This window comes from Notolepis coatsorum (assembly GCF_963971535.1).
Source record: "Notolepis coatsorum genome assembly, chromosome: 5".
In the NCBI taxonomy this organism is placed as follows: domain Eukaryota; kingdom Metazoa; phylum Chordata; class Actinopteri; order Aulopiformes; family Paralepididae; genus Notolepis; species Notolepis coatsorum.
In genome coordinates, this window is record NC_140169.1 from 45346308 (window position 1) to 45371947 (window position 25640).

A 25640-nucleotide genomic window follows, 5' to 3' on the forward strand; every position below is an offset into this window, starting at 1 on the left:
GATAAATACCAATTTCCTACTCTGCGCATTGAGTAGAAAGCTTTCCTGCTGCAACACTGCGACAGTGGCTCAGGAGGTAGAGCACTAGAGTCTGGTCGTCGGAAGGTTCCCGGTTTGATTCCCGCTCCTCCCGGGCAGCGTGTCGATGTGTCCTTGAGCAAGATACTTGACCCCTAACTGCTCCCGATGTGCAGGTTGGCACCTTGCATGGTCGCCTCCGCCGTCGGTTTGTGAATGTGTGAGTGAACGGGTAAAACATGAGGAACAAATTGTAAAGCAAACATCCTTTTTGAAAGTCTCAAGAGACATATTTTAATCAGTGTGGCATAAAAATGTGGAACAGTGTACTGATGGACCAGCATCACTGTCTCTTACTGTACATACATACAGTACATGCATACTGTACATACATGCATATATACATATACATACTGTACATACATACAGTACATGCATACTGTACATACATGCATATATACATATACATACTGTACATACATACATACTGTACATACATATATACATACACACATACATACTGTACATACATACTGTACATACATATATACATACATACATACATATATACATACAGTACATACATATATACATACACACATACATACTGTACATACATACTGTACATACATACATACATACATACATACATACATACATATATACATACAGTACATACATATATACATACATACAAGCATACATACTCTACATACATACATACACATACTGTACTGTACATACATACATATATACATACAGTATACTGTACAAACATACATACGTATTCCCCAATGTGTCCAATCACAAGGCTAGAAAGATAAGTGAGATATAAATAGGAGGCAAATATTAAAACATTAAAAAGAGAGGTTTTCCAGTTCCATACAAAAAAGAGAATGGATTCATACAAAATAGCAAAACATGGCTTCTGCTTTGAAAAATAAAGATACCATACGGAGCGACAAGACACAAGAATCAATATGATTGTAATGACCCCCATTCTCCTACATTACGTCTTTGGAAGCAGTATATCACCGCGTCTCGCTCTACGCCCCAAAACACTATCATGACTAGTGGTCGACCGATATACCGGGTTTGTCGATATTGGCAGTTTTTTTATTAAGATATGGGTATCAGCCGATATCAGGCCACCGACATCACAATTCTCACAGGCTCAGTTTCAAAGCTAGAGAGATAACGGTAGAGTTCACACCCTAACCCTAACCCTTACCCGGGGAGGGGCTAAATAGGTTCACAGAGTTCACACCCTAACCCTAACCCTTACCCGGGGAGGGGCTAAATAGGGTTCACATCTATTTTGAAGGAAAAAGATACTGCAATATTTTAGATCCAATTCCTAATACATTATGTTAATGTTAGCAACTACAAACCTAGCTGTCATCAACCAGCTAAGCTAGCCAGCTAATGTAGCTAACATTATCGACCAGCTGTCATCAACCAGCTAAGCTAGCCAGCTAATGTAGCTAACATTATCGACCAGCTGTCATCAACCAGCTAAGCTAGCCAGCTAATGTAGCTAACATGATTGAACCTAAGTTCAGCAAGTTTGTGTCTCATTTGTTATTATTAAATTATTATAATTTGTTTTAAAATAAAAAAACATCATTATATTGGCCATCAGCCACCCTGCTCTCTAAATATCGGCCCATACACCCATATCAGTCGACCACTAACCATGACTGGCACACCCCCCCCATCCCACAAACAATCCCACATGCACACATAGACATCCTTCCCCAAGGCAGAAAGGGACCCTGCTGGTCTGGTGGTGGTGCTGGTAATGGGGTGGGTCTCTGGCTAGGTCAGGAGGGGAGGACAAGCAGGAAGGAAGGCTCGCAGAGCGGCGGTAGTAAGTGGTGGTGGTGGTGGTGGTACTGTATGCTGACAGACAGAGGGTTTTATGATTGACAGCTCTGTCCCGCCTCCTGCTGCAGGAGCATCTCGTCCTTGCGCAGCGCGAAGGTGTCGATGGTGACGAGGATCTCGGCGGAGGTGATGGGGAAGGTGTAGCGCTGCCTGTCCATGCTCTGCTTGTCCACCAGGACCATGTTGTAGGACGACTGGGAGATCCGGAGCAGTAACCTAGGAGACAGGAAGCAGTATGAGCAGTAACCTAGGGGACAGGAAGCAGTATGAACAGTAACCTAGGGGACAGGAAGCAGTATGAACAGTAACCTAGGGGACAGGAAGCAGTATGAACAGTAACCTAGGGGACAGGAAGCAGTATGAACAGTAACCTAGAGGACAGGAAGCAGTATGAACAGTAACCTAGGGGACAGGAAGCAGTATGAACAGTAACCTAGGAGACAGGAAGCAGTATGAACAGTAACCTAGGGGACAGGAAGCAGTATGAACAGTAACCTAGGGGACAGGAAGCAGTATGAACAGTAACCTAGAGGACAGGAAGCAGTATGAACAGTAACCTAGGGGACAGGAAGCAGTATGAACAGTAACCTAGGAGACAGGAAGCAGTATGAACAGTAACCTAGGGGACAGGAAGCAGTATGAGCAGTAACCTAGGGGACAGGAAGCAGTATGAGCAGTAACCTAGGGGACAGGAAGCAGTATGAACAGTAACCTAGGAGACAGGAAGCAGTATGAACAGTAACCTAGGGGACAGGAAGCAGTATGAACAGTAACCTAGGGGACAGGAAGCAGTATGAACAGTAACCTAGGAGACAGGAAGCAGTATGAACAGTAACCTAGGGGACAGGAAGCAGTATGAACAGTAACCTAGGGGACAGGAAGCAGTATGAACAGTAACCTAGGGGACAGGAAGCAGTATGAACAGTAACCTAGAGGACAGGAAGCAGTATGAACAGTAACCTAGGGGACAGGAAGCAGTATGAACAGTAACCTAGGAGACAGGAAGCAGTATGAGCAGTAACCTAGAGGACAGGAAGCAGTATGAACAGTAACCTAGGAGACAGGAAGCAGTATGAGCAGTAACCTAGAGGACAGGAAGCAGTATGAACAGTAACCTAGGAGACAGGAAGCAGTATGAACAGTAACCTAGAGGACAGGAAGCAGTATGAACAGTAACCTAGGAGACAGGAAGCAGTATGAACAGTAACCTAGGGGACAGGAAGCAGTATGAGCAGTAACCTAGGGGACAGGAAGCAGTATGAACAGTAACCTAGGAGACAGGAAGCAGTATGAACAGTAACCTAGGGGACAGGAAGCAGTATGAACAGTAACCTAGAGGACAGGAAGCAGTATGAACAGTAACCTAGAGGACAGGAAGCAGTATGAACAGTAACCTAGAGGACAGGAAGCAGTATGAACAGTAACCTAGGGGACAGGAAGCAGTATGAACAGTAACCTAGAGGACAGGAAGCAGTATGAACAGTAACCTAGGGGACAGGAAGCAGTATAAACAGTAACCTAGGGGACAGGAAGCAGTATGAACAGTAACCTAGGGGACAGGAAGCAGTATGAACAGTAACCTAGAGGACAGGAAGCAGTATGAACAGTAACCTAGGAGACAGGAAGCAGTATGAACAGTAACCTAGGGGACAGGAAGCAGTATGAACAGTAACCTAGAGGACAGGAAGCAGTATGAACAGTAACCTAGAGGACAGGAAGCAGTATGAACAGTAACCTAGGGGACAGGAAGCAGTATGATATATGCGATAAAAACTGAATAATTTCAGGTAATTAACATTACATATCTCTTGTCGTGGAATTAACACAACATTATGCATACTTTTGACCATAAATAAAATCTGAATTTGTTCTTACTGGCTTGCCTGGGTAAATAAAGGTTAAATACATTTAAAAAAAAAATATTATAATAATAATTTTTTTTAAACCGATACCGATAATTTACGCTATTACATTTTAATGCCAATATCGGCCGATAATATCGGTAGGCCGATAATATCGGACAATCCTAATTTAAAGACTCTGCTACTAATTTCATGAGGAGTTAATTTCATTTAATTTAATTTCATTTCATTTTTATTTATGTTACTTACCGTAAATCCTCTAATAGTGGAGGGTACTCGAATAAAGGACGGGCCTCTTATAATGGCCGAGGGTTTGATGCATGCAGACAAATAAAGGCTGGTCTCCAATATAAGGTCGCAAAAAAAAGTATTTAAATTTTTTTCGTGCCGTGATATAGAATGAGATAAACTATTGCCATTGCAAATCAAGTGCTGCCTCCCTCTACACTGACTACCGTACATTAACGTTTCCCTCTGGTTGGCGCTAGCCGCTAGCTAACGTTGTCATAATATCTAGATCTGTGGTGTCAGCTGGATGACGTTGACTTCGTTTGCAAACGTTAACGTTCGCTATCTATATGGCGTTGGCAGGCGAGGCTGGAGTTGTCCAGTTGACACATTACAGACCATGATTCTATGACAGCGTTAGTAGCTAAAGCTATTGCCTGCATGTCAACAACTCGATTCGATTCGGGTTGAGAGGTACCACACGCTAAATCGTCCCCGGACCCCGCAACCTATAGACAGTTCCAACTTCAGTGTGTGAATTACGTTAATCGCACAATTACTCAACTGCACTCAATATTTAAATACCAATGCTAGTCTAAATAAATGTAGACAGCCTGGTGGCGTAAACACTTTAGGCAACCAACATGCTCTTCCGCGTTGCTCTGAATTGCTCTGATTGGCCGAGCGTGCGCATGCGCATGAGCCGCGACAAGCTCCTCAGAGGCAGGAATACTGCGCTCCCCCTTAAGCTCCAGGAGAGAGGAGAGAGGCTGAAAACCTGCAGTTCTTGCCCGACTGATGGGAGCCGAATCCCGGATCCGATTTTTCTGATGAATACCCCCAAAACATGGAGGTCCCGAACGCATGGAAGTATTGATTGCGCCGTAACGAATCATTAAAAAAAGATACCGTTAACTGGAATATGTTGTGCCTTTACACATATGTTGGATTATGTAATTGGTTTGTCATGACAAACTAATAAAAAATCGCGATTTACCCGGTGGCTACAACAACATGCATGTAGTCACTGTGTGTTGTTGTAGCCACCGGGTAAATCGCGATTTTTTATTAGTCTGGATGCCTCAGGGGAGTGAGTTTTACTTCTATGTACCGTAGTCACACTATCGCGGTACATATCCGTTACATTTAGGGTTGTGAGAAGGTGAGGTAGTCTATCAGGGAATGTGTTTAAGCAATTGTGAAAACTGTAATTGGAAATGCATTGCAAGTTCACATTTTGCAGCAGAAACAGTCAAACCAGTGCTGTTTTCTTTTTTTGAGCCAGATAAATCCATTCACAGCGAATCAGCACGCAGTATTCAGGTCAGGTGACGCAATATGGCTGCTACCCGGCGGAACTGCAGTGTAACTTTGGCTCAAAATCATCTTTAAATTATCTTTTTTTTTTACTACATGCGTGGCGTGAGTTTATGTCCTGTGTGTGTGTGTGTGTGTGTGTGTGTGTGTGTGTGTGTGTGTGTGTGTGTGTGTGTGTGTGTGTGTGTGTGTGTGTGTGTGTGTGTGTGTGTGTGTGTGTGCGTGCGTGCGTGTGTGTGTGTGTGTGTGTGTACTGTGTGTACCTGAGTTGCAGGGCCAGCCCTGGGGGGAGGAGCCGGTGGCGAATGCGGCCAATCAGTGACGGGTAGTTCCCCACCAGCTCTATCACTGTCACATGTCTCAGGTCCAGAGCACACTGAGCGTGCTGCAGAGAGGGGGGGGAGAGAGAGCCGATAGAGAGAGAGAGAGAGCAGAGAGAGAGCAGAGAGCAGAGAGGGAGAGAGAGCAGAGAGCAGAGAGAGAGGGAGAGAGAGAGAGAGCAGAGAGCAGAGAGAGAGGGAGAGAGAGAGAGGGAGAGAGAGCCGATAGAGAGAGAGAGAGCGCGCGCAGAGAGAGAGAGCAGAGAGCAGAGAGAGAGGGAGAGCAGAGAGAGAGCAGAGAGAGAGAGAGCAGAGAGAGAGCAGAGAGAGAGAGAGCAGAGAGAGAGAGAGAGAGAGAGAGAGAGAGAGAGAGAGAGAGAGAGAGAGACAGATAGAGTTGTTACATTTGTTCTGTGATGTTTGTTCATTGATTGAATACCTTTATACCTTTGAATACCGTTGTATTGAACACCTTTATATATTTCGTCAATACAGATTCTAAAATTCTAAAATCAGGGAACAATCATATTTGGTCAAAATTAAATAAAGAAGTAATCCCCTCTCAAATAGATATTTTTATGTGTTTAATATATGTACCACCCTCTGGGTCTCCATATTATTCAGAGGACATCTTCTCCAACCTTGAATCAAAAATATGTTTTTAACAAAGTCAAGGTCATGTGCTTGTTTGCGGTGACTTTAATGCCCGAACGGGAACCCACCCTGATTTCACCAGTACACATGGTGACAAATGTATATCTGACCACACCATATGCAACCATGTAAACCCGTCCCCTAGAAATAACTACGACACCTCCGTAAACATGGGAAGGACTTATTACAGCTCTGCAGAGGACTGAGTCTCTACCTTGTCAATGGGCGTGTGAGAGGGGACTCACAAGGAAGGTACACTTACTGCTCACCCCTTGGCAGCAGCACAGTAGATTACATGATAACAGATCTGGATCCAGTATCCTTCAGTTCATTCACAGTCAAACCCCTGACCCCACTCTCCGACCACAGTCAGATCACTGCATACATGAAAAGAACTGGGTCTCTCAAAAATCCCCCTACACAGCCCAGTAAACTACACAACATCCCCAAATACTACAGATGGTCCCAGAACAGCATGCAGGACTACCAGAGAGCCATCGCCAGTGATGAGACACAATCACTGTTAGATACGTTCCTAGCCACGCCATACTCTAACAGTGTCGAAGGAGTCAACCTAGCTGTAGAACACATCAATTATATATTTGAAAGAACCGCAATAAAGTCCAAATTGAAATTATCAGGTAACAAACAGAGAAAAACTAAAAAGGACCACTGGTTTGACAAAGAATGTAAAGTTCACTACCACACTACAGAAGGTTAACCCTTTACTATCACACTACAGACGGTTAGAAGGTTAACCCTTTACTATCACACTGCAGACGGTTAACCCATTCACTACCACACTACAGAAGGTTAAAAGCGATGTAGACGGACAAACACAGCACTCTTTACTATCACAGTTAACCGTCTGTAGTGTGATAGTAAAGGATTAACCTTCTGTAGTAGTGAAAGGATTAAAAATGTCTTTCTTTACAGACGATAATGGTTTCTGACGAGTGGAGACACAGTGTTCTCTCTCTCTTTCTACCTCTCTATTCTCTCCATCAAGGAGACGGATGAATGATGAACTCTGAGTCAAATGTACACACATAAACGTAGACATGAATGGTAAATGGTGCATTTATATAGCAGCTTTTATCCGAAGCGCTTTACAATTGATTTGTTCCTCGTATTCACTTACAGATTCACACACACACCGTCATGCAAGGTGCCAACCTGCTCATCGGGAGCAATTAGGGGTTAAGTGCCTTGCTCAAGGACACGCTGCCCGGGAGGAGCGGGAATCAAACCGGGAAACCCTTTCTCCCTCTATCTCTCTCTGCCTTTTTCACTCTCTCTCTCTCTCCCTCTCTCTCTCTGCCTCTTTCCCTCTCAATTCAATTCAATTCAATTCAATTCAATTCAATTCAATTCAATTCAATTCAATTCAAATGGCATGACGTACTTCTACATGTTGCCAAAGCAACCTCTCTCTCTCTCTCTCTCCCCCACCCTCCCTCTCTCTCTCCCTCTCTCTCCCACCCTCTCTCTCTATCTCTCTTTCTCCCTCCTTCCCTCTTTCTCCCTCTCCCCCTATCTCTCTCTCCCCCCTCCATCTCTCTTTCTCTCACCCCCTCCCTCTCTCTCCCACCCTCTCTCTCTCTCCCCCCTCTCTCTTGCTCCCTCCACCTCTCTCTCTCCCCCCCTCCATCTCTCTCCCCCCTCCATCTCTCTCTCTCTCCCCCCCTCCACCTCTCTCTCTCCCCCCTCCACCTCTCTCTCTCCCCCCCTCCATCTCTCTCTCTGTCCCCCCTCCATCTCTCTCTCTCCAACTCTTTCCCTCCCTCCCTCCCTCTCCCTCCCTCCCTCCCTCTCCCTCCCTCTCTCTCCCTCTAGCACGCGTCTCATCTCACCTGTAGGTTGGTCATCTGGAAGCGGCAGTAGTGATTGGCTCACCTGTAGGTTGGTCATCTGGAAGCGGCAGTAGTGATTGGCTCACCTGTAGGTTGGTCATCTGGAAGCGGCAGTAGTGATTGGCTCACCTGTAGGTTGGTCATCTGGAAGCGGTAGTAGTGATTGGCTCACCTGTAGGTTGGTCATCTGGAAGCGGTAGTAGTGATTGGCTGCCGTGGGCGCGGAGATGATGAGGAGCCGCCTCTTCTCGTAGAACTGATCCAGCAGCCCTGCCGCCGTGCGCACGCCCACGTTGATGTTCATGGCTGACGGGAAGGAACGCAGCGTTATCAAGCGGCCTGCAGAGAGGACCTAGACCTGACGCCTGTCCAGAGAGGTGCTTATAGTAGCACTAGACCTGACGCCTGTCCAGAGAGGTTCTTATAGTAGCACTAGACCTGACGCCTGTCCAGAGAGGTTCTTATAGTAGCACTAGACCTGACGCCTGTCCAGAGAGGTTCTTATAGTAGCACTAGACCTGACGCCTGTCCAGAGAGGTTCTTATAGTAGCACTAGACCTGACGCCTGTCCAGAGAGGTTCTTATAGTAGCACTAGACCTGACGCCTGTCCAGAGAGGTTCTTATAGTAGCACTAGACCTGACGCCTGTCCACAGAGGTTCTTATAGTAGCACTAGACCTGACGCCTGTCCACAGAGGTTCTTATAGTAGCACTAGACCTGACGCCTGTCCAGAGAGGTTCTTATAGTAGCACTAGACCTGACGCCTGTCCAGAGAGGTTCTTATAGTAGCACTAGACCTGACGCCTGTCCAGAGAGGTTCTTATAGTAGCACTAGACCTGACGCCTGTCCAGAGAGGTTCTTATAGTAGCACTAGACCTGACGCCTGTCCAGAGAGGTTCTTATAGTAGCACTAGACCTGACGCCTGTCCAGAGAGGTTCTTATAGTAGCACTAGACCTGACGCCTGTCCAGAGAGGTTCTTATAGTAGCACTAGACCTGACGCCTGTCCACAGAGGTTCTTATAGTAGCACTAGACCTGACGCCTGTCCAGAGAGGTTCTTATAGTAGCACTAGAACTGACGCCTGTCCAGAGAGGTTCTTATAGTAGCACTAGACCTGACGCCTGTCCAGAGAGGTTCTTATAGTAGCACTAGACCTGACGCCTGTCCAGAGAGGTTCTTATAGTAGCACTAGACCTGACGCCTGTCCAGAGAGGTTCTTATAGTAGCACTAGACCTGACGCCTGTCCAGAGAGGTTCTTATAGTAGCACTAGACCTGACGCCTGTCCAGAGAGGTTCTTATAGTAGCACTAGACCTGACGCCTGTCCAGAGAGGTTCTTATAGTAGCACTAGACCTGACGCCTGTCCAGAGAGGTTCTTATAGTAGCACTAGACCTGACGCCTGTCCAGAGAGGTTCTTATAGTAGCACTAGACCTGACGCCTGTCCACAGAGGTTCTTATAGTAGCACTAGACCTGACGCCTGTCCAGAGAGGTTCTTATAGTAGCACTAGACCTGACGCCTGTCCAGAGAGGTGCTTATAGTAGCACTAGACCTGACGCCTGTCCAGAGAGGTTCTTATAGTAGCACTAGACCTGACGCCTGTCCAGAGAGGTTCTTATAGTAGCACTAGACCTGACGCCTGTCCAGAGAGGTGCTTATAGTAGCACTAGACCTGACGCCTGTCCAGAGAGGTTCTTATAGTAGCACTAGACCTGACGCCTGTCCAGAGAGGTTCTTATAGTAGCACTAGACCTGACGCCTGTCCACAGAGGTTCTTATAGTAGCACTAGACCTGACGCCTGTCCAGAGAGGTTCTTATAGTAGCACTAGACCTGACGCCTGTCCAGAGAGGTTCTTATAGTAGCACTAGACCTGACGCCTGTCCAGAGAGGTTCTTATAGTAGCACTAGACCTGACGCCTGTCCACAGAGGTTCTTATAGTAGCACTAGACCTGACGCCTGTCCAGAGAGGTTCTTATAGTAGCACTAGACCTGACGCCTGTCCAGAGAGGTTCTTATAGTAGCACTAGACCTGACGCCTGTCCAGAGAGGTTCTTATAGTAGCACTAGACCTGACGCCTGTCCAGAGAGGTTCTTATAGTAGCACTAGACCTGACGCCTGTCCACAGAGGTTCTTATAGTAGCACTAGACCTGACGCCTGTCCAGAGAGGTTCTTATAGTAGCACTAGACCTGACGCCTGTCCAGAGAGGTGCTTATAGTAGCACTAGACCTGACGCCTGTCCAGAGAGGTTCTTATAGTAGCACTAGACCTGACGCCTGTCCACAGAGGTTCTTATAGTAGCACTAGACCTGACGCCTGTCCAGAGAGGTTCTTATAGTAGCACTAGACCTGATGCCTGTCCAGAGAGGTTCTTATAGTAGCACTAGACCTGACGCCTGTCCAGAGAGGTTCTTATAGTAGCACTAGACCTGACGCCTGTCCAGAGAGGTTCTTATACTAGCACTAGACCTGACGCCTGTCCAGAGAGGTTCTTATAGTAGCACTAGACGCTGACAGTTTGATGCCACATGATATGAACGTTTTGTTTTATTCTGCTCCGTTCAGGTGCACAGTCTCACATGTGAGCTGAACATTAGAATGATGACAACGTGATGCTGTGCAGTGGAGCTGCCCGTGGTAAAGTAGGTCAAACAACAGAAAGGTTGATATTACTGTTCAAACTGCGACCTGATCCAGTATTAAGATATATTTCTGATTTATCCACACATAGCAATGGTTGTTTTGCACATAGCAAAATGGTTGTTTTGCACAAATCTCTTTCAACACAGAGGGAAAATAGGCATTCCTAATATTCAGGGGACCCCAGGAAGACTAGCGAGGTGTCAGGAAATTAGATCCTAATTAATCATAAACCAAAAACACAAGTTATGACGCGGCAATGGAGAAGCGCTGGTGAAGGGTGACGTTGTGAGCGTCCAAACCCTCCGAAGGTGCAAACATTATGTCTTAGCTTTTCTCGTAAATTGGCGAGAGAGAGAAAAATAAGATACAATGTCCACGTAGCTCCTTTCCAACAACTATTTCGGCTCTAAACTCAAGTGGTGTATACAGACACTTGTCGGTGGTGAAAATAAGGAAGGAGCTGTTAGTATGGCCACGTCCCCACTTATGTAGAGGAGCGGATGTGGGTGTGGCCAGGCGGATGGGTGTGTACATGTGGGGAAATTGTATTCAGAATTAGATTGAAAGGGATAAGGTTCTACTACGAGCAGAGCGTAAGCTATACGATAATATAACTATACTTCCCTGCAGAAGCTAACCACAGTAACTGCACTGCCCTGCAGTAGCTAAAGGGTTAATAATGTACACCTGAAAGTGTTAGTAATGTAAAGGGTTAATAATGTACACCTGAAAGTGTTAGTAATGTCCCATTACAGACGCAGAGACCCTGAAACTGGTAGCATCAAACCGTCCGACTACATGCCAGCTGGATCAGTTACCCTCCCCACTCCTCCAGACCATAGCACCAGACATCCTCCCATTCCTAACTGCAACCATCAACTCCTCCCTCAACTCGGGGGTGGTCCCCACCTCCCTAAAACAAGCCAGAGTCACGCCGCTCATAAAAAAACCAACCCTGAACCCCACCGTCATAGGCAACTATCGTCCTGTCTCTCTTCTTTCCTTCCTTTCTAAAACACTTGAACGTGCTGTATCCAACCAACTCACTGATTATCTCTTACAGAATGACCTCCTAGACCCTAATCAGTCAGGCTTCAGGACTGGTCACTCCACAGAAACGGCCCTCATTGCGGTCACAGAGGCACTTCACTTAGCAAAAGCGAAAGGCCTCTCCTCTGTCCTGATTCTCCTAGATCTATCTGCAGCCTTCGACACAGTCAACCATCAGATCCTCCTTGCGTCCCTCGCAGGAATGGGAGTGGCTGGCTCTGCGCTGACATGGCTGACATCATACCAAGTGTCATGGAGAGGGACCCTGTCGGCCACCCGCCCCCTGCGGACGGGTGTCCCCCAGGGCTCGGTCCTTGGAACCCTTCTCTTCTCCCTCTACACTAAATCTCTGGGTAACATTATCACGTCTCATGCCTTCTCATATCATTGTTATGCCGAAGATACTTAACTCTTCCTCTCCTTCCCTCCCTCAGATATCCACTTCTCTGAGCGGATCGCAGCCTGTCTGTCTGACATCTCCGCCTGGATGACGACCAACCACCTCAAACTGAACCTAAGCAAAACAGAATTGCTCCACCTGCCGGCCAAATCCTCCCCCCTGACCGACCTTTCCATCACAGTCGAGAATTCAACTGTGACCGCGTCCCCGACCGACAAGAACATTGGTGTTGTCCTTGACGACCAGTTAAACTTCTCCGCTCACATCGCAGCGACAACCAGAACCTGCAGATTCCTCCTGAGCAACATCAGAAGGATCCGCCCCTTCCTGACAAAAGAAGCCGCCCAACTCCTCGTCCAATCAACAGTCATCTCCCGCCTTGACTACTGCAACAAACTGCTTGGCAATTTGATTAGTGTGGGTGACCTGGCGAAGCCAGGTTGCCACCCACACTATACATATCCATACTCTTTTTATTATTAGTGTGGGTGACCTGGCGAAGCCAGGTTGCCACCCACACTATACATATCCATACTCTTTTTATTTATTCTTTATTCCACCGATTTTGCAAACACTTTGCAACACGTAAGCGTTCGCGCCCCATACACGTGAAAGGTATCAAAACGAGCGGCTTGCCTATGGCAACACCGGTCTCCGAACTCGTAAAGTTTCACCGCACCGTCTGGCTACGAATCGACTTTAAACGGTAAAATTCCGGTCCCATTGGGAATGCATTGCATTTTAGAGTGTAGCAGCTGAAATAATCTTTTTCCCCCTACCTTGGGTGAATTGCGAGTGTGATCTCAATTTTGGACGTAGAAATAAAACAAACACATCAAAACGATGACACGGCTGTCATCCCGCTCACAAAAGAAAAATAAATGGAATTGGACATTTCTATCTCAACTGACGACCATTTGTTTGAAGGTTCTCCTCCCCATTGACCGCCATGCAATCGCCCTCTAGAAATCACATTTTTCACACTATTTTTTAGCCTTCTGTTCCGATCGCCGAAGGAGTGCCACAATATCGCACGAATGCCACAATATCGCGCACAACCCTTCGCCTACTCGTTGTAGTGCTCATGTGCGCGTCACAACGCTTCATCTCTTATAGTTTTCTTTTAATCAACGTGACAATGCAGTCATGCATCTGCCTCCATAGAAATGCATTGGATAGAAAATATGCAAGTCATAGTGATTGCTTCACCTGTGTGGCTCATGGCTCACTCATGATTGGTTCAGCTGTGTGGCTCGTGGCTGAGCTGCCAATGACATCATCCACTTAACCCATCATTGGCCATCACTGTGTTGCAGTACTGAATTGCTGACAGCGCCCTCTGTCTTGTGGGTTGTGTCATTGTACTCAGTAGGGATATCCTCTTTCATTTTTCATTGGTCCATGTTGACCACCTTTCATTGGTCGATGTTGACCACTCCCCCGATCCTTAGACCACGCCCCCTTAGGCCACACCCCCTCAGTGTATCTCTTGAACCGTTTGTCGTAGAGACTTGCGGATTGTGCCATTGGTCGATGTTGACCACCTTTCATTGGTCGATGTTGACCACTCCCCCTGTTGACCACCTTTCATTGGTCGATGTTGACCACTCCCCCGATCCTTAGACCACGCCCCCTTAGGCCACACCCCCTCAGTGTATGTGGGTGACCTGGCGAAGCCAGGTTGCCACCCACACTATACATATCCATACTCTTTTTATTTATTCTTTATTCCACCGATTTTGCAAACACTTTGCAACACGTAAGCGTTCGCGCCCCATACACGTGAAAGGTATCAAAACGAGCGGCTTGCCTATGGCAACACCGGTCTCCGAACTCGTAAAGTTTCACCGCACCGTCTGGCTACGAATCGACTTTAAACGGTAAAATTCCGGTCCCATTGGGAATGCATTGCATTTTAGAGTGTAGCAGCTGAAATAATCTTTTTCCCCCTACCTTGGGTGAATTGCGAGTGTGATCTCAATTTTGGACGTAGAAATAAAACAAACACATCAAAACGATGACACGGCTGTCATCCCGCTCACAAAAGAAAAATAAATGGAATTGGACATTTCTATCTCAACTGACGACCATTTGTTTGAAGGTTCTCCTCCCCATTGACCGCCATGCAATCGCCCTCTAGAAATCACATTTTTCACACTATTTTTTAGCCTTCTGTTCCGATCGCCGAAGGAGTGCCACAATATCGCACGAATGCCACAATATCGCGCACAACCCTTCGCCTACTCGTTGTAGTGCTCATGTGCGCGTCACAACGCTTCATCTCTTATAGTTTTCTTTTAATCAACGTGACAATGCAGTCATGCATCTGCCTCCATAGAAATGCATTGGATAGAAAATATGCAAGTCATAGTGATTGCTTCACCTGTGTGGCTCATGGCTCACTCATGATTGGTTCAGCTGTGTGGCTCGTGGCTGAGCTGCCAATGACATCATCCACTTAACCCATCATTGGCCATCACTGTGTTGCAGTACTGAATTGCTGACAGCGCCCTCTGTCTTGTGGGTTGTGTCATTGTACTCAGTAGGGATATCCTCTTTCATTTTTCATTGGTCCATGTTGACCACCTTTCATTGGTCGATGTTGACCACTCCCCCGATCCTTAGACCACGCCCCCTTAGGCCACACCCCCTCAGTGTATCTCTTGAACCGTTTGTCGTAGAGACTTGCGGATTGTGCCATTGGTCGATGTTGACCACCTTTCATTGGTCGATGTTGACCACTCCCCCTGTTGACCACCTTTCATTGGTCGATGTTGACCACTCCCCCGATCCTTAGACCACGCCCCCTTAGGCCACACCCCCTCAGTGTATGTGGGTGACCTGGCGAAGCCAGGTTGCCACCCACACTATACATATCCATACTCTTTTTATTTATTCTTTATTCCACCGATTTTGCAAACACTTTGCAACACGTAAGCGTTCGCGCCCCATACACGTGAAAGGTATCAAAACGAGCGGCTTGCCTATGGCAACACCGGTCTCCGAACTCGTAAAGTTTCACCGCACCGTCTGGCTACGAATCGACTTTAAACGGTAAAATTCCGGTCCCATTGGGAATGCATTGCATTTTAGAGTGTAGCAGCTGAAATAATCTTTTTCCCCCTACCTTGGGTGAATTGCGAGTGTGATCTCAATTTTGGACGTAGAAATAAAACAAACACATCAAAACGATGACACGGCTGTCATCCCGCTCACAAAAGAAAAATAAATGGAATTGGACATTTCTATCTCAACTGACGACCATTTGTTTGAAGGTTCTCCTCCCCATTGACCGCCATGCAATCGCCCTCTAGAAATCACATTTTTCACACTATTTTTTAGCCTTCTGTTCCGATCGCCGAAGGAGTGCCACAATATCGCACGAATGCCACAATATCGCGCACAACCCTTCGCCTACTCGTTGTAGTGCTCATGTGCGCGTCACAACGCTTCATCTCTTATAGTTTTCTTTTAATCAACGTGACAATGCAGTCATGCATCTGCCTCCATAGAAATGCATTGGATAGAAAATATGCAAGTCATAGTGATTGCTTCACCTGTGTGGCTCATGGCTCACTCATGATTGGTTCAGCTGTGTGGCTCGTGGCTGAGCTGCCAATGACATCATCCACTTAACCCATCATTGGCCATCACTGTGTTGCAGTACTGAATTGCTGACAGCGCCCTCTGTCTTGTGGGTTGTGTCATTGTACTCAGTAGGGATATCCTCTTTCATTTTTCATTGGTCCATGTTGACCACCTTTCATTGGTCGATGTTGACCACTCCCCCGATCCTTAGACCACGCCCCCTTAGGCCACACCCCCTCAGTGTATCTCTTGAACCGTTTGTCGTAGAGACTTGCGGATTGTGCCATTGGTCGATGTTGACCACCTTTCATTGGTCGATGTTGACCACTCCCCCTGTTGACCACCTTTCATTGGTCGATGTTGACCACTCCCCCGATCCTTAGACCACGCCCCCTTAGGCCACACCCCCTCAGTGTAACTCTTGAACCGTTTGTCGTAGAGACTTGGGGATTGTGCCATTGGTCGATGTTGACCACCTTTCATTGGTCGATGTTGACCACTCCCCCGATCCTTAGACCACGCCCCCTTAGGCCACACCCCCTCAGTGTATCTCTTGAACCGTTTGTCGTAGAGACTTGCGGATTGTGCCATTGTACTCGGTGTAATAGTGTAATAGTGTGTAATAGTGTAATAGTGTGTAATAGTGTAATAGTGTAATAGTGTGTAATAGTGTAATAGTGTGTAATAGTGTAATAGTGTAATAGTGTGTAATAGTGTGTAATAGTGTAATAGTGTAATAGTGTGTAATAGTGTAATATTGTGTAATAGTGTAATAGTGTAATAGTGTGTAATAGTGTAATAGTGTGTAATAGTGTAATAGTGTGTAATAGTGTAATAGTGTGTAATAGTGTAATAGTGTAATAGTGTGTAATAGTGTAATAGTGTAATAGTGTGTAATAGTGTAATAGTGTGTAATAGTGTAATAGTGTAATAGTGTGTAATAGTGTAATAGTGTAATAGTGTGTAATAGTGTAATAGTGTGTAATAGTGTAATAGTGTGTAATAGTGTAATAGTGTGTAATAGTGTAATAGTGTGTGTAATAGTGTGTAATAGTGTAATGTATAGTGTAATAGTGTGTAATAGTGTAATAGTGTAATTGTGAGTAATAGTGTAATAGTGTGTAATATAATAGTGTAATAGTGTAAGAGAAAAGTAATAGTGTAATGAGTGTAATAGTGTAATAGTGTCTGTGAGACAAGTGTAATAGTGTGTAATAGTGTAATAGTGTGTAATATGTGTAATAGTGTTTATAATAGTGTAATAGTGTGTAATAGTGTAATAGTGTGTAATAGTGTAATAGTGTAATAAGTGTAATAGTGTAGCATAGTGTGTAATAGTGTAATAGAGTGTAATAGTGTAATAGTGTGTAATAGTGTATAGTGTGTAATAGTGTAATAGTGTGTTAGTAATAGTGTAATAGTGTGTGTAATAGTGTAATAGTGTGTATAGTGTATAGAGGTATAGTAATAGTGTGTAATAGTGTAATAGTGTAATAGTGTAATGTGTATAGTGTAATAGTGTAATAGTGTAATAGTGGTAATAGTGTAATAGTGTTAATAGTGTAATAGTGTATAGTAATAGTGTAATAGTGTGTAATAGTGTAATAGTGTGTAATAGTGTAATAGTGTAGTAGTGTATAGTGTAATAGTTGTGTAATAGTGTATATAGTGTGTAAGTGTATAGTGTGTAATAGTGTAATAGTGTAATAGTGTAATAGTGGTACTAGTTAGTGTAATAGTGTGTAATAGTGTAATAGTGTGTAATAGTGTAATAGTGTAATAGTGTAATAGTGTGTAATAGTGTTGTAATAGTGTGTATGTGTATAGTGATAGTGTGTAATGTTTCTAGTGTAATAGTGTAATAGTGTAATAGTGTGTAATAGTGTGTAATAGTGTATTGTAATAGTGTGTATAGTGTAATAGTGTATCGTGTATAGAGTGATAGTGTAATAGTGTAATAGTGTGTATAGTGTAATAGTGGTAATGTGTGTAATAGTGTGTAATGTGTAATAGTGTAATAGTGTGTATATAGTGTAATAGTGTGTGACAATAGTGTGTATAGTGTAATCGTGTTAATAGTGTATAGTGTGTAATAGTGTAATAGTGTAAGTGATAGTGTGTATAATGTGTAATAGTGTGTAATAGTGTAATAGTGTGTATAGTGTGTAATAGTGTGTAATAGTGTAATAGTGTGTAATAGTGTAATAGTGTGTAATAGTGTAATAGTGTAATAGTGTAATAGTGTGTAATAGTGTGTAATAGAGTGTAATAGTGTAATAGTGTAATAGTGTGTAATAGTGTTATAGTGTAATAGTGTGTAATAGTGTAATAGTGTGTAATAGTGTGTAATAGTGTAATAGTGTAATAGTGTGTAATAGTGTAATAGTGTGTAATGGTGTAATAGTGTGTAATAGTGTGTAATAGTGTAATAGTGTGTAATAGTGTAATAGTGTGTAATAGTGTGTAATAGTGTAATAGTGTGTAATAGTGTGTAATAGTGTAATAGTGTGTAATAGTGTAATAGTGTGTAATAGTGTAATAGTGTAATAGTGTGTAATAGTGTAATAGTGTAATAGTGTGTAATAGTGTGTAATAGTGTAATATTGTGTAATAGTGTAATAGTGTAATAGTGTGTAATAGTGTGTAATAGTGTGTAATAGTGTAATAGTGTGTAATAGTGTGTAATAGTGTAATAGTGTGTAATAGTGTAATAGTGTGTAATAGAGTGTAATAGTGTAATAGTGTGTAATAGTGTAATAGTGTGTAATAGTGTGTAATAGTGTGTAATAGTGTAATATTGTGTAATAGTGTAATAGTGTTGCGGGTTGTGTCATTGCACTCAGTAGGGATATCCTCTTTGATTGGTCTATGTTGACCACTCCCCCGATCCTTAGGCCGCGCCCCCTTTTTGTATCCTTTGAACCGTTTGTCATAGAGACTCGCGAGAGACCCTCTCCCCCGTTGGCCGGCGGTGCACAGGCGTCACCCACACTTTCACAATTTCCCCCGCGCGGAATTGTCTAGTTAGTGTGGGTGACCTGGCGAAGCCAGGTTGCCACCCACACTATACATATCCATACTCTTTTTATTTATAATTATTATTCTTTATTCCACCGATTTTGCAAACACTTTGCAACACGTAAGCGTTCGCGCCCCATACACGTGAAAGGTATCAAAACGAGCGGCTTGCCTATGGCAACACCGGTCTCCGAACTCGTAAAGTTTCACCGCACCGTCTGGCTACGAATCGACTTTAAACGGTAAAATATCGGTCCCATTGGGAATGCATTGCATTTTAGAGTGTAGCAGCTGAAATAATCTTTTTCCCCCTACCTTGGGTGAATTGCGAGTGTGATCTCAATTTTGGACGTAGAAATAAAACAAACACATCAAAACGATGACACGGCTGTCAACCCGCTCACAAAAGAAAAATAAATGGAATTGGACATTTCTATCTCAACTGACGACCATTTGTTTGAAGGTTCTCCTCCCCATTGACCGCCATGCAATCGCACTCTAGAAATCACATTTTTCACACTATTTTTTAGCCTTCTGTTCCTGTGGGTGACCTGGCGAAGCCAGGTTGCCACCCACACTATACATATCCATACTCTTTTTATTTATAATTATTATTCTTTATTCCACCGATTTTGCAAACACTTTGCAACACGTAAGCGTTCGCGCCCCATACACGTGAAAGGTATCAAAACGAGCGGCTTGCCTATGGCAACACCGGTCTCCGAACTCGTAAAGTTTCACCGCACCGTCTGGCTACGAATCGACTTTAAACGGTAAAATATCGGTCCCATTGGGAATGCATTGCATTTTAGAGTGTAGCAGCTGAAATAATCTTTTTCCCCCTACCTTGGGTGAATTGCGAGTGTGATCTCAATTTTGGACGTAGAAATAAAACAAACACATCAAAACGATGACACGGCTGTCAACCCGCTCACAAAAGAAAAATAAATGGAATTGGACATTTCTATCTCAACTGACGACCATTTGTTTGAAGGTTCTCCTCCCCATTGACCGCCATGCAATCGCACTCTAGAAATCACATTTTTCACACTATTTTTTAGCCTTCTGTTCCGATCGCCGAAGGAGTGCCACAATATCGCACGAATGTCACAATATCGCGCACAACCCTTCGCCTACTCGTTGTAGTGCTCATGTGCGCGTCACAACGCTTCATCTCTTATAGTTTTCTTTTAATCAATGTGACAATGCAGTCATGCATCTGCCTCCATAAAATGCATTGGATAGAAAATATGCAAGTCATAGTGATTGCTTCACCTGTGTGGCTCATGGCTCACTCATGATTGGTTCAGCTGTGTGGCTCGTGGCTGAGCTGCCAATGACATCATCCACTTAACCCATCATTGGCCATCACTGTGTTGCAGTACTGAATTGCTGACAGCGCCCTCTGTCTTGTGGGTTGTGTCATTGTACTCAGTAGGGATATCCTCTTTCATTTTTCATTGGTCCATGTTGACCACCTTTCATTGGTCGATGTTGACCACTCCCCCGATCCTTAGACCACGCCCCCTTAGGCCACACCCCCTCAGTGTATCTCTTGAACCGTTTGTCGTAGAGACTTGCGGATTGTGCCATTGGTCGATGTTGACCACCTTTCATTGGTCGATGTTGACCACTCCCCCTGTTGACCACCTTTCATTGGTCGATGTTGACCACTCCCCCGATCCTTAGACCACGCCCCCTTAGGCCACACCCCCTCAGTGTATCTATTGAACCGTTTGTCGTAGAGACTTGGGGATTGTGCCATTGGTCGATGTTGACCACCTTTCATTGGTCGATGTTGACCACTCCCCCGATCCTTAGACCACGCCCCCTTAGGCCACACCCCCTCAGTGTATCTCTTGAACCGTTTGTCGTAGAGACTTGCGGATTGTGCCATTGGTCGATGTTGATCGGAAAAATCCGAAAACTCGAAAAAATCCCAAAACTCGGAAAAATCTAAAATCCGAAAAAGTTCAAAAACTCGGAAAAATCCCAAAACCCGAAAACTCGGAAAAATCCGAAAACTCGGAAAAATCTAAAAAGTTCCAAAACTCCGAAAAATCCCAAAACTCGGAAAAATCCGAAAACTCGGAAACATCAAAAATCCGAAAAAGTTCAAAAACTCGGAAAAGTCCGAAAATCCGAAAACTCGGAAAAATCCAAAAACTCTGAAAATTCCGAAAACTCGGAAACATCAAAAATCCGAAAAAGTTCAAAAACTCTGAAAAGTCCGAAAACCCAAAAACTTGGAAAAATCCGAAAACTCGGAAACATCAAAAATCCGAAAAAGTTCAAAAACTCGGAAAAGTCCGAAAACCCAAAAACTCGGAAAAATCCGAAAACTCGGAAACATCAAAAATCCGAAAAAGTTCAAAAACTCGGAAAAGTCCGAAAACCCGAAAACCCGAAAAAATCCAAAAACTCTGAAAATTCCAAAAACTCGGAAACAGCAAAAATCCGAAAAAGTTCAAAAACTCGGAAAAGTCCGAAAACCCAAAAACTCGGAAAAATCCGAAAACTTGAAAAGTACGTTTTTGTTTTAGTTCGTTCGTTTTTTTGCGTTTTTGTTTTAGTTCGTTTGTTTTTTTCTCATATAGAGAGTGAGAGAGACAGAGGAGAGAGATAAGTGTGATACAGGCTCATATAGAGAGTGAGAGAGACAGAGGAGGAGAGAGAAGTGTGATACAGGCTCATATAGAGAGTGAGAGAGACAGAGGAGGAGAGAGAAGTGTGATACAGGCTCATATAGAGAGTGAGAGAGTGAACTTTGAAGGCGTTTTTTCCAAAAATTAGTTTTAAGAGTTTTTCCTCATACTCTGAGCCAGAAATCTCCACTTCAGTAGCACTCACATACACCAACCCTTCCAGTTCTATTCATATCTATGTTCTGAAGGTATTTACAGAAGGGTTTGTTGATATCGCATTCATACCCTGATTTATATCACATTTTATTCCTAAAAACATGGCGAAATATGGAATTTTACCATAAAAATTGAGTATTTTCTGATTTATGGAGTGATAAAAAGAGATATCCAAAATCCCCTCTGTAATAACCTTTGGCTCTAATGTGTCAACAAAATGAAACTATAATTTTGAAAATGGCATTATCCAATGTTCAGATTTCTGTCCTGGAATTATATGCATATTTAAGTAGGTCATGCCTCATTTGCATATTGAAACATAATGTCAGAAAACTTGTAATACAAAAAAGTCTTGTCTTAATATAAGTAATCAACTGGGGAAGTTTCATTGTGATATCTATTAGTTAAATGTTTTACCCTATTCACCTGTAGTGTCTCGCCTTAAATCAAAACTCAAAACCCACCTATATCGCCTGGCCTTCCCTGACTCACTTTGACTCTTGCCGTACTTGTCGACGTGTTGTTCTGTTTTGTTCTGTTTTTCCTTTGTCTATCCGTTGATTTTATTAAAAAAAATTAGTGGTACCATGATTTCAAGGTTCTAACTGACATTTTGGACATTAGTTATTGTGTCCTAAACATTTTGTTATTGATAAAAGTAAAGCTCTGACAAGTGTCCTTTATGTATATGACTGGTTGAACACCTCAAATTGTTTATTTAAGTAAGATATTTTTGTCTTATTATATCAACAGTCGAGGAGTGCAAAAGAAAATGGAAGTACCTAAGGGACAAGTATTTGAAGGAGAGGAAGCAGGAGAAAGAGCAGAAACGAAGTGGAGCAGGGGCCACTACCCACAAGAGGTTCCATTGACCTCTACCTTGGTTCCATTAAAAAGACCCAGAAAGCAATATTGACCCTAGAATGGCCTACAACTTCCACAGGCAGTACACCAATAACCTGGACACCCCCTATGACTACTCCTCCATCATGCACTATGGCAGAACAGCCTTCTCCATCAAGCACGGACCCCCATTCCTGACTCCAATGTGCAGATTGGACAGAGACAGGATCTGTCCGACATTGACATCCTGAGGATCAACCGACTCTATGGCTGCTGAGAAGATGACTCGATTACTAAAGACGATACATTTGACGGAAAGAAAAAAAAAAGCTCACATATATAGTTACCGCAGTAGTTTATTTATATACGTACTACTACAGCATGTCCTGGGTCATTCTTAATACTGTGCTTGGGTATAATAATGCAATCATGTGCAGAAAGCATTCTATTAAAAGTTAAGAGAATGGCAATAATTGTTGTTTTGCTCTTCCTTCCTACACACTCCTTTACTGTACAAATAAATATATACAGCAGCTACACATTTATAAACATGTACATACACAACCCACATCAATTCATTATATGACCAAATAATTTATATCTTATTTACAGTAACACATTATAGCCAAAAATGTCAAGGTATCTGGTATCTGGTAACTACAAGGTAAACAGCAAACTAACATCAATCTAAGATAAGCAATCTTGGGCGTGCTCTTTGACGCCGAGTTTTCCTTCAATAGGCAGGTAAACTCGGTGGTGAAGGGGTGCTTTTTCCAGCTCCGGTCCATAGCCAAGATCAAGGCGTGCTAACAAATAAATTTGATTGATTGATTGATTGATTGATTGAATGAATCAAGGGGCTAAATAAATCCACCATAGCCCGTCTACAACTCCCCGCTAGACTGCTCACAGGTACCCGGAAGAGAGCTCACATCACCCCTGTACTTGCCTCCCTCCACTGGCTCCCGGTGCGCTTTAGAATAGACTTCAAGGTCCTCTTAATGGTTTATAAAGCCCTAAATGGTAAAGCCCCTGCTTACCTAGCAGACCTCCTCACCCCCTATACCGACGCCAGGGCCCTCAGATCGGCTGATAAGGGTCTCCTAACCACTCGTAGGTCTAACTTCAAGTCTAGGGGGGGGGATGTGCTTTTGCGGTCGCAGCCCCTGACCTCTGGAACAGCATCCCCATGTCCATCAAATCTGCCCCCTCCATCGAGTCTTTTAAAACAAAACTCAAAACCCACCTATATCGCCTGGCCTTCCCTGACTCACTTTGACTCTTGCCGTACTTGTTGACGTGTTGTTCTGTTTTTCCTTTGTCTATCCGTTGATTTTATTTTATTTTTCTGTTTATTTTATACTTTTCTTTGTACTTAGCTTAGCTATGTGAAGCACTTTGGTTGACAAGCGTCATGTTTAAACGTGCTATACAAATAAATTTGATTTATTGATTGGTTCATTACAATTTACTCAAAATAAAATTTTCATTCAATCAATCACCGCACAGATTGATTGATTGAATGAAAATGTTATTAACAGATTGCAGAATGGGTACAATACAGTACGGCTCAATGCACAATTGTTAAGGGGATGCAGACCAGAGAAAGACTTTCGTCTTGTTTACATCAGGGTCCCCCATTTTCAATTCATAATGAATTGTAAGTAAGGGTGCAACTTGCACCGTGCAATCCATTCTTTGTGGATCTAGCCCACAGTATTTCTGACACTGGGAATACATTCCCTGAGATTCATAGATGTCCCTAGAATCAGATACCAAGAACATGCAAATGGACCATATAAAAAAAAGAATTCTGTAAATGTGTATTCTACATTCTTATGGAATGAATGAGATACAAAAAAAATTGTAATTCATTTTGAGTTAATTTTCATAACGTGATAATTTGCTGTGTAATTAATTAATCTAATTAACTAAGCCTACACTGGTCACAAAAGGGTATTATATCTGTCCTGTATGGCTTGATTTCCTCACTGCGTCCTACCTCATTAGAAAAGATCAGGAGGAGTTGGGAGGAGGACCTGGGTGAGGACATCACAGAAGACCTGTGGGACGATATTCTACACCGGGTCCACTCCTCTTCAATTTGTGCCAGGCACGGACTGATCCAATGTAAAATTGTTCACCGTTCACACTTTACTAAAGTCAGGCTAGCCAAGATCTATGGCAACATTGATCCCACCTGTGACACATGCCACCGTGCCCCTGCTACACATAGTCACATGTTTTGGTCTTGCCCTTCCCTGCATAACTTTTGGTCTGAAATATTTGAGATTATAAATTATAAACCTGTATATCTTATTTACAGTACCACATTATAGCCAAAAATTGCATTTCATCACATGAATCTGTTTGTGAAGGCATTTATTAGGCTTTTATTCATTAACATTTATTTATTTAAGCAAATGCTAGGATGCAGTTGCTCTTGTCTTGTGTCATAGGAGCTCTAGTAACATGGCAAAATATGCGGAATGAATAATAATCTGGTATGTCATAAATGTATAGATGTAGCAGTACTGTCTATCTGGATGTCATGTATGTCATATATGTTATGATGAATTGAAAATGGGGGACCCTGATGTAAACAAGACGAAAGTCTTTCTCTGGTCTGCATCCCCTTAACAATTGTATATATTGAGCTGTTAATAACGTTTTCAATCAATCAATCAAAGTCATCTGCATCACGCTCAACGGGACATCTTGACTTCTGTCGATTGTACAGTAGGTGGCGGTAGGTATGCGGCTTTTGCAAATCAGCAGAAGAAGAAGATTCAAAGGCTCACTGAGTGACGTAGATTCGTAGCACATGTGCAGCCAGTCTTTCTCTGCTCTTCGAACAGAAAAGACCTGGCTGTTAATACCTGGCCTGCTGTGAATCTATACTATTCCTACAACGGATTACGCATTTTCGTTATTTTTCAGTCGAGAATATACACAACAAGAAACCATCTAAACAGGTTTGTTATGTGTGTGTGTGTGTGTGTGTGTTTCTGTTGTGTATATTATACTATATATTAGCTAGTATTAGCCTTAGCTATCCGGCCTGTTGAGCAAGTCGACCGGCTAGCTAA

At 43.6% G+C, this 25640-nt stretch overlaps 1 protein-coding gene across 1 annotated transcript in view; it reads right to left on the reverse strand.

Annotated features, from left to right (window-relative positions):
- Positions 1–283: 283 nt before the first annotated feature.
- srpx (sushi-repeat containing protein X-linked) overlaps positions 284–25640 on the reverse strand; it is a 115357-nt gene continuing 90000 nt past the window's right edge. The window contains exons 6-8 of the mRNA XM_084314474.1: positions 8312–8445; positions 5576–5697; positions 284–2121 (exon numbers count right to left, since the gene is read on the reverse strand). Coding sequence (XP_084170600.1) covers positions 1938–2121; positions 5576–5697; positions 8312–8445 — 440 coding nt within the window. The 3' untranslated portion in view covers positions 284–1937. The remainder of the gene's footprint in view (positions 2122–5575; positions 5698–8311; positions 8446–25640) is intronic.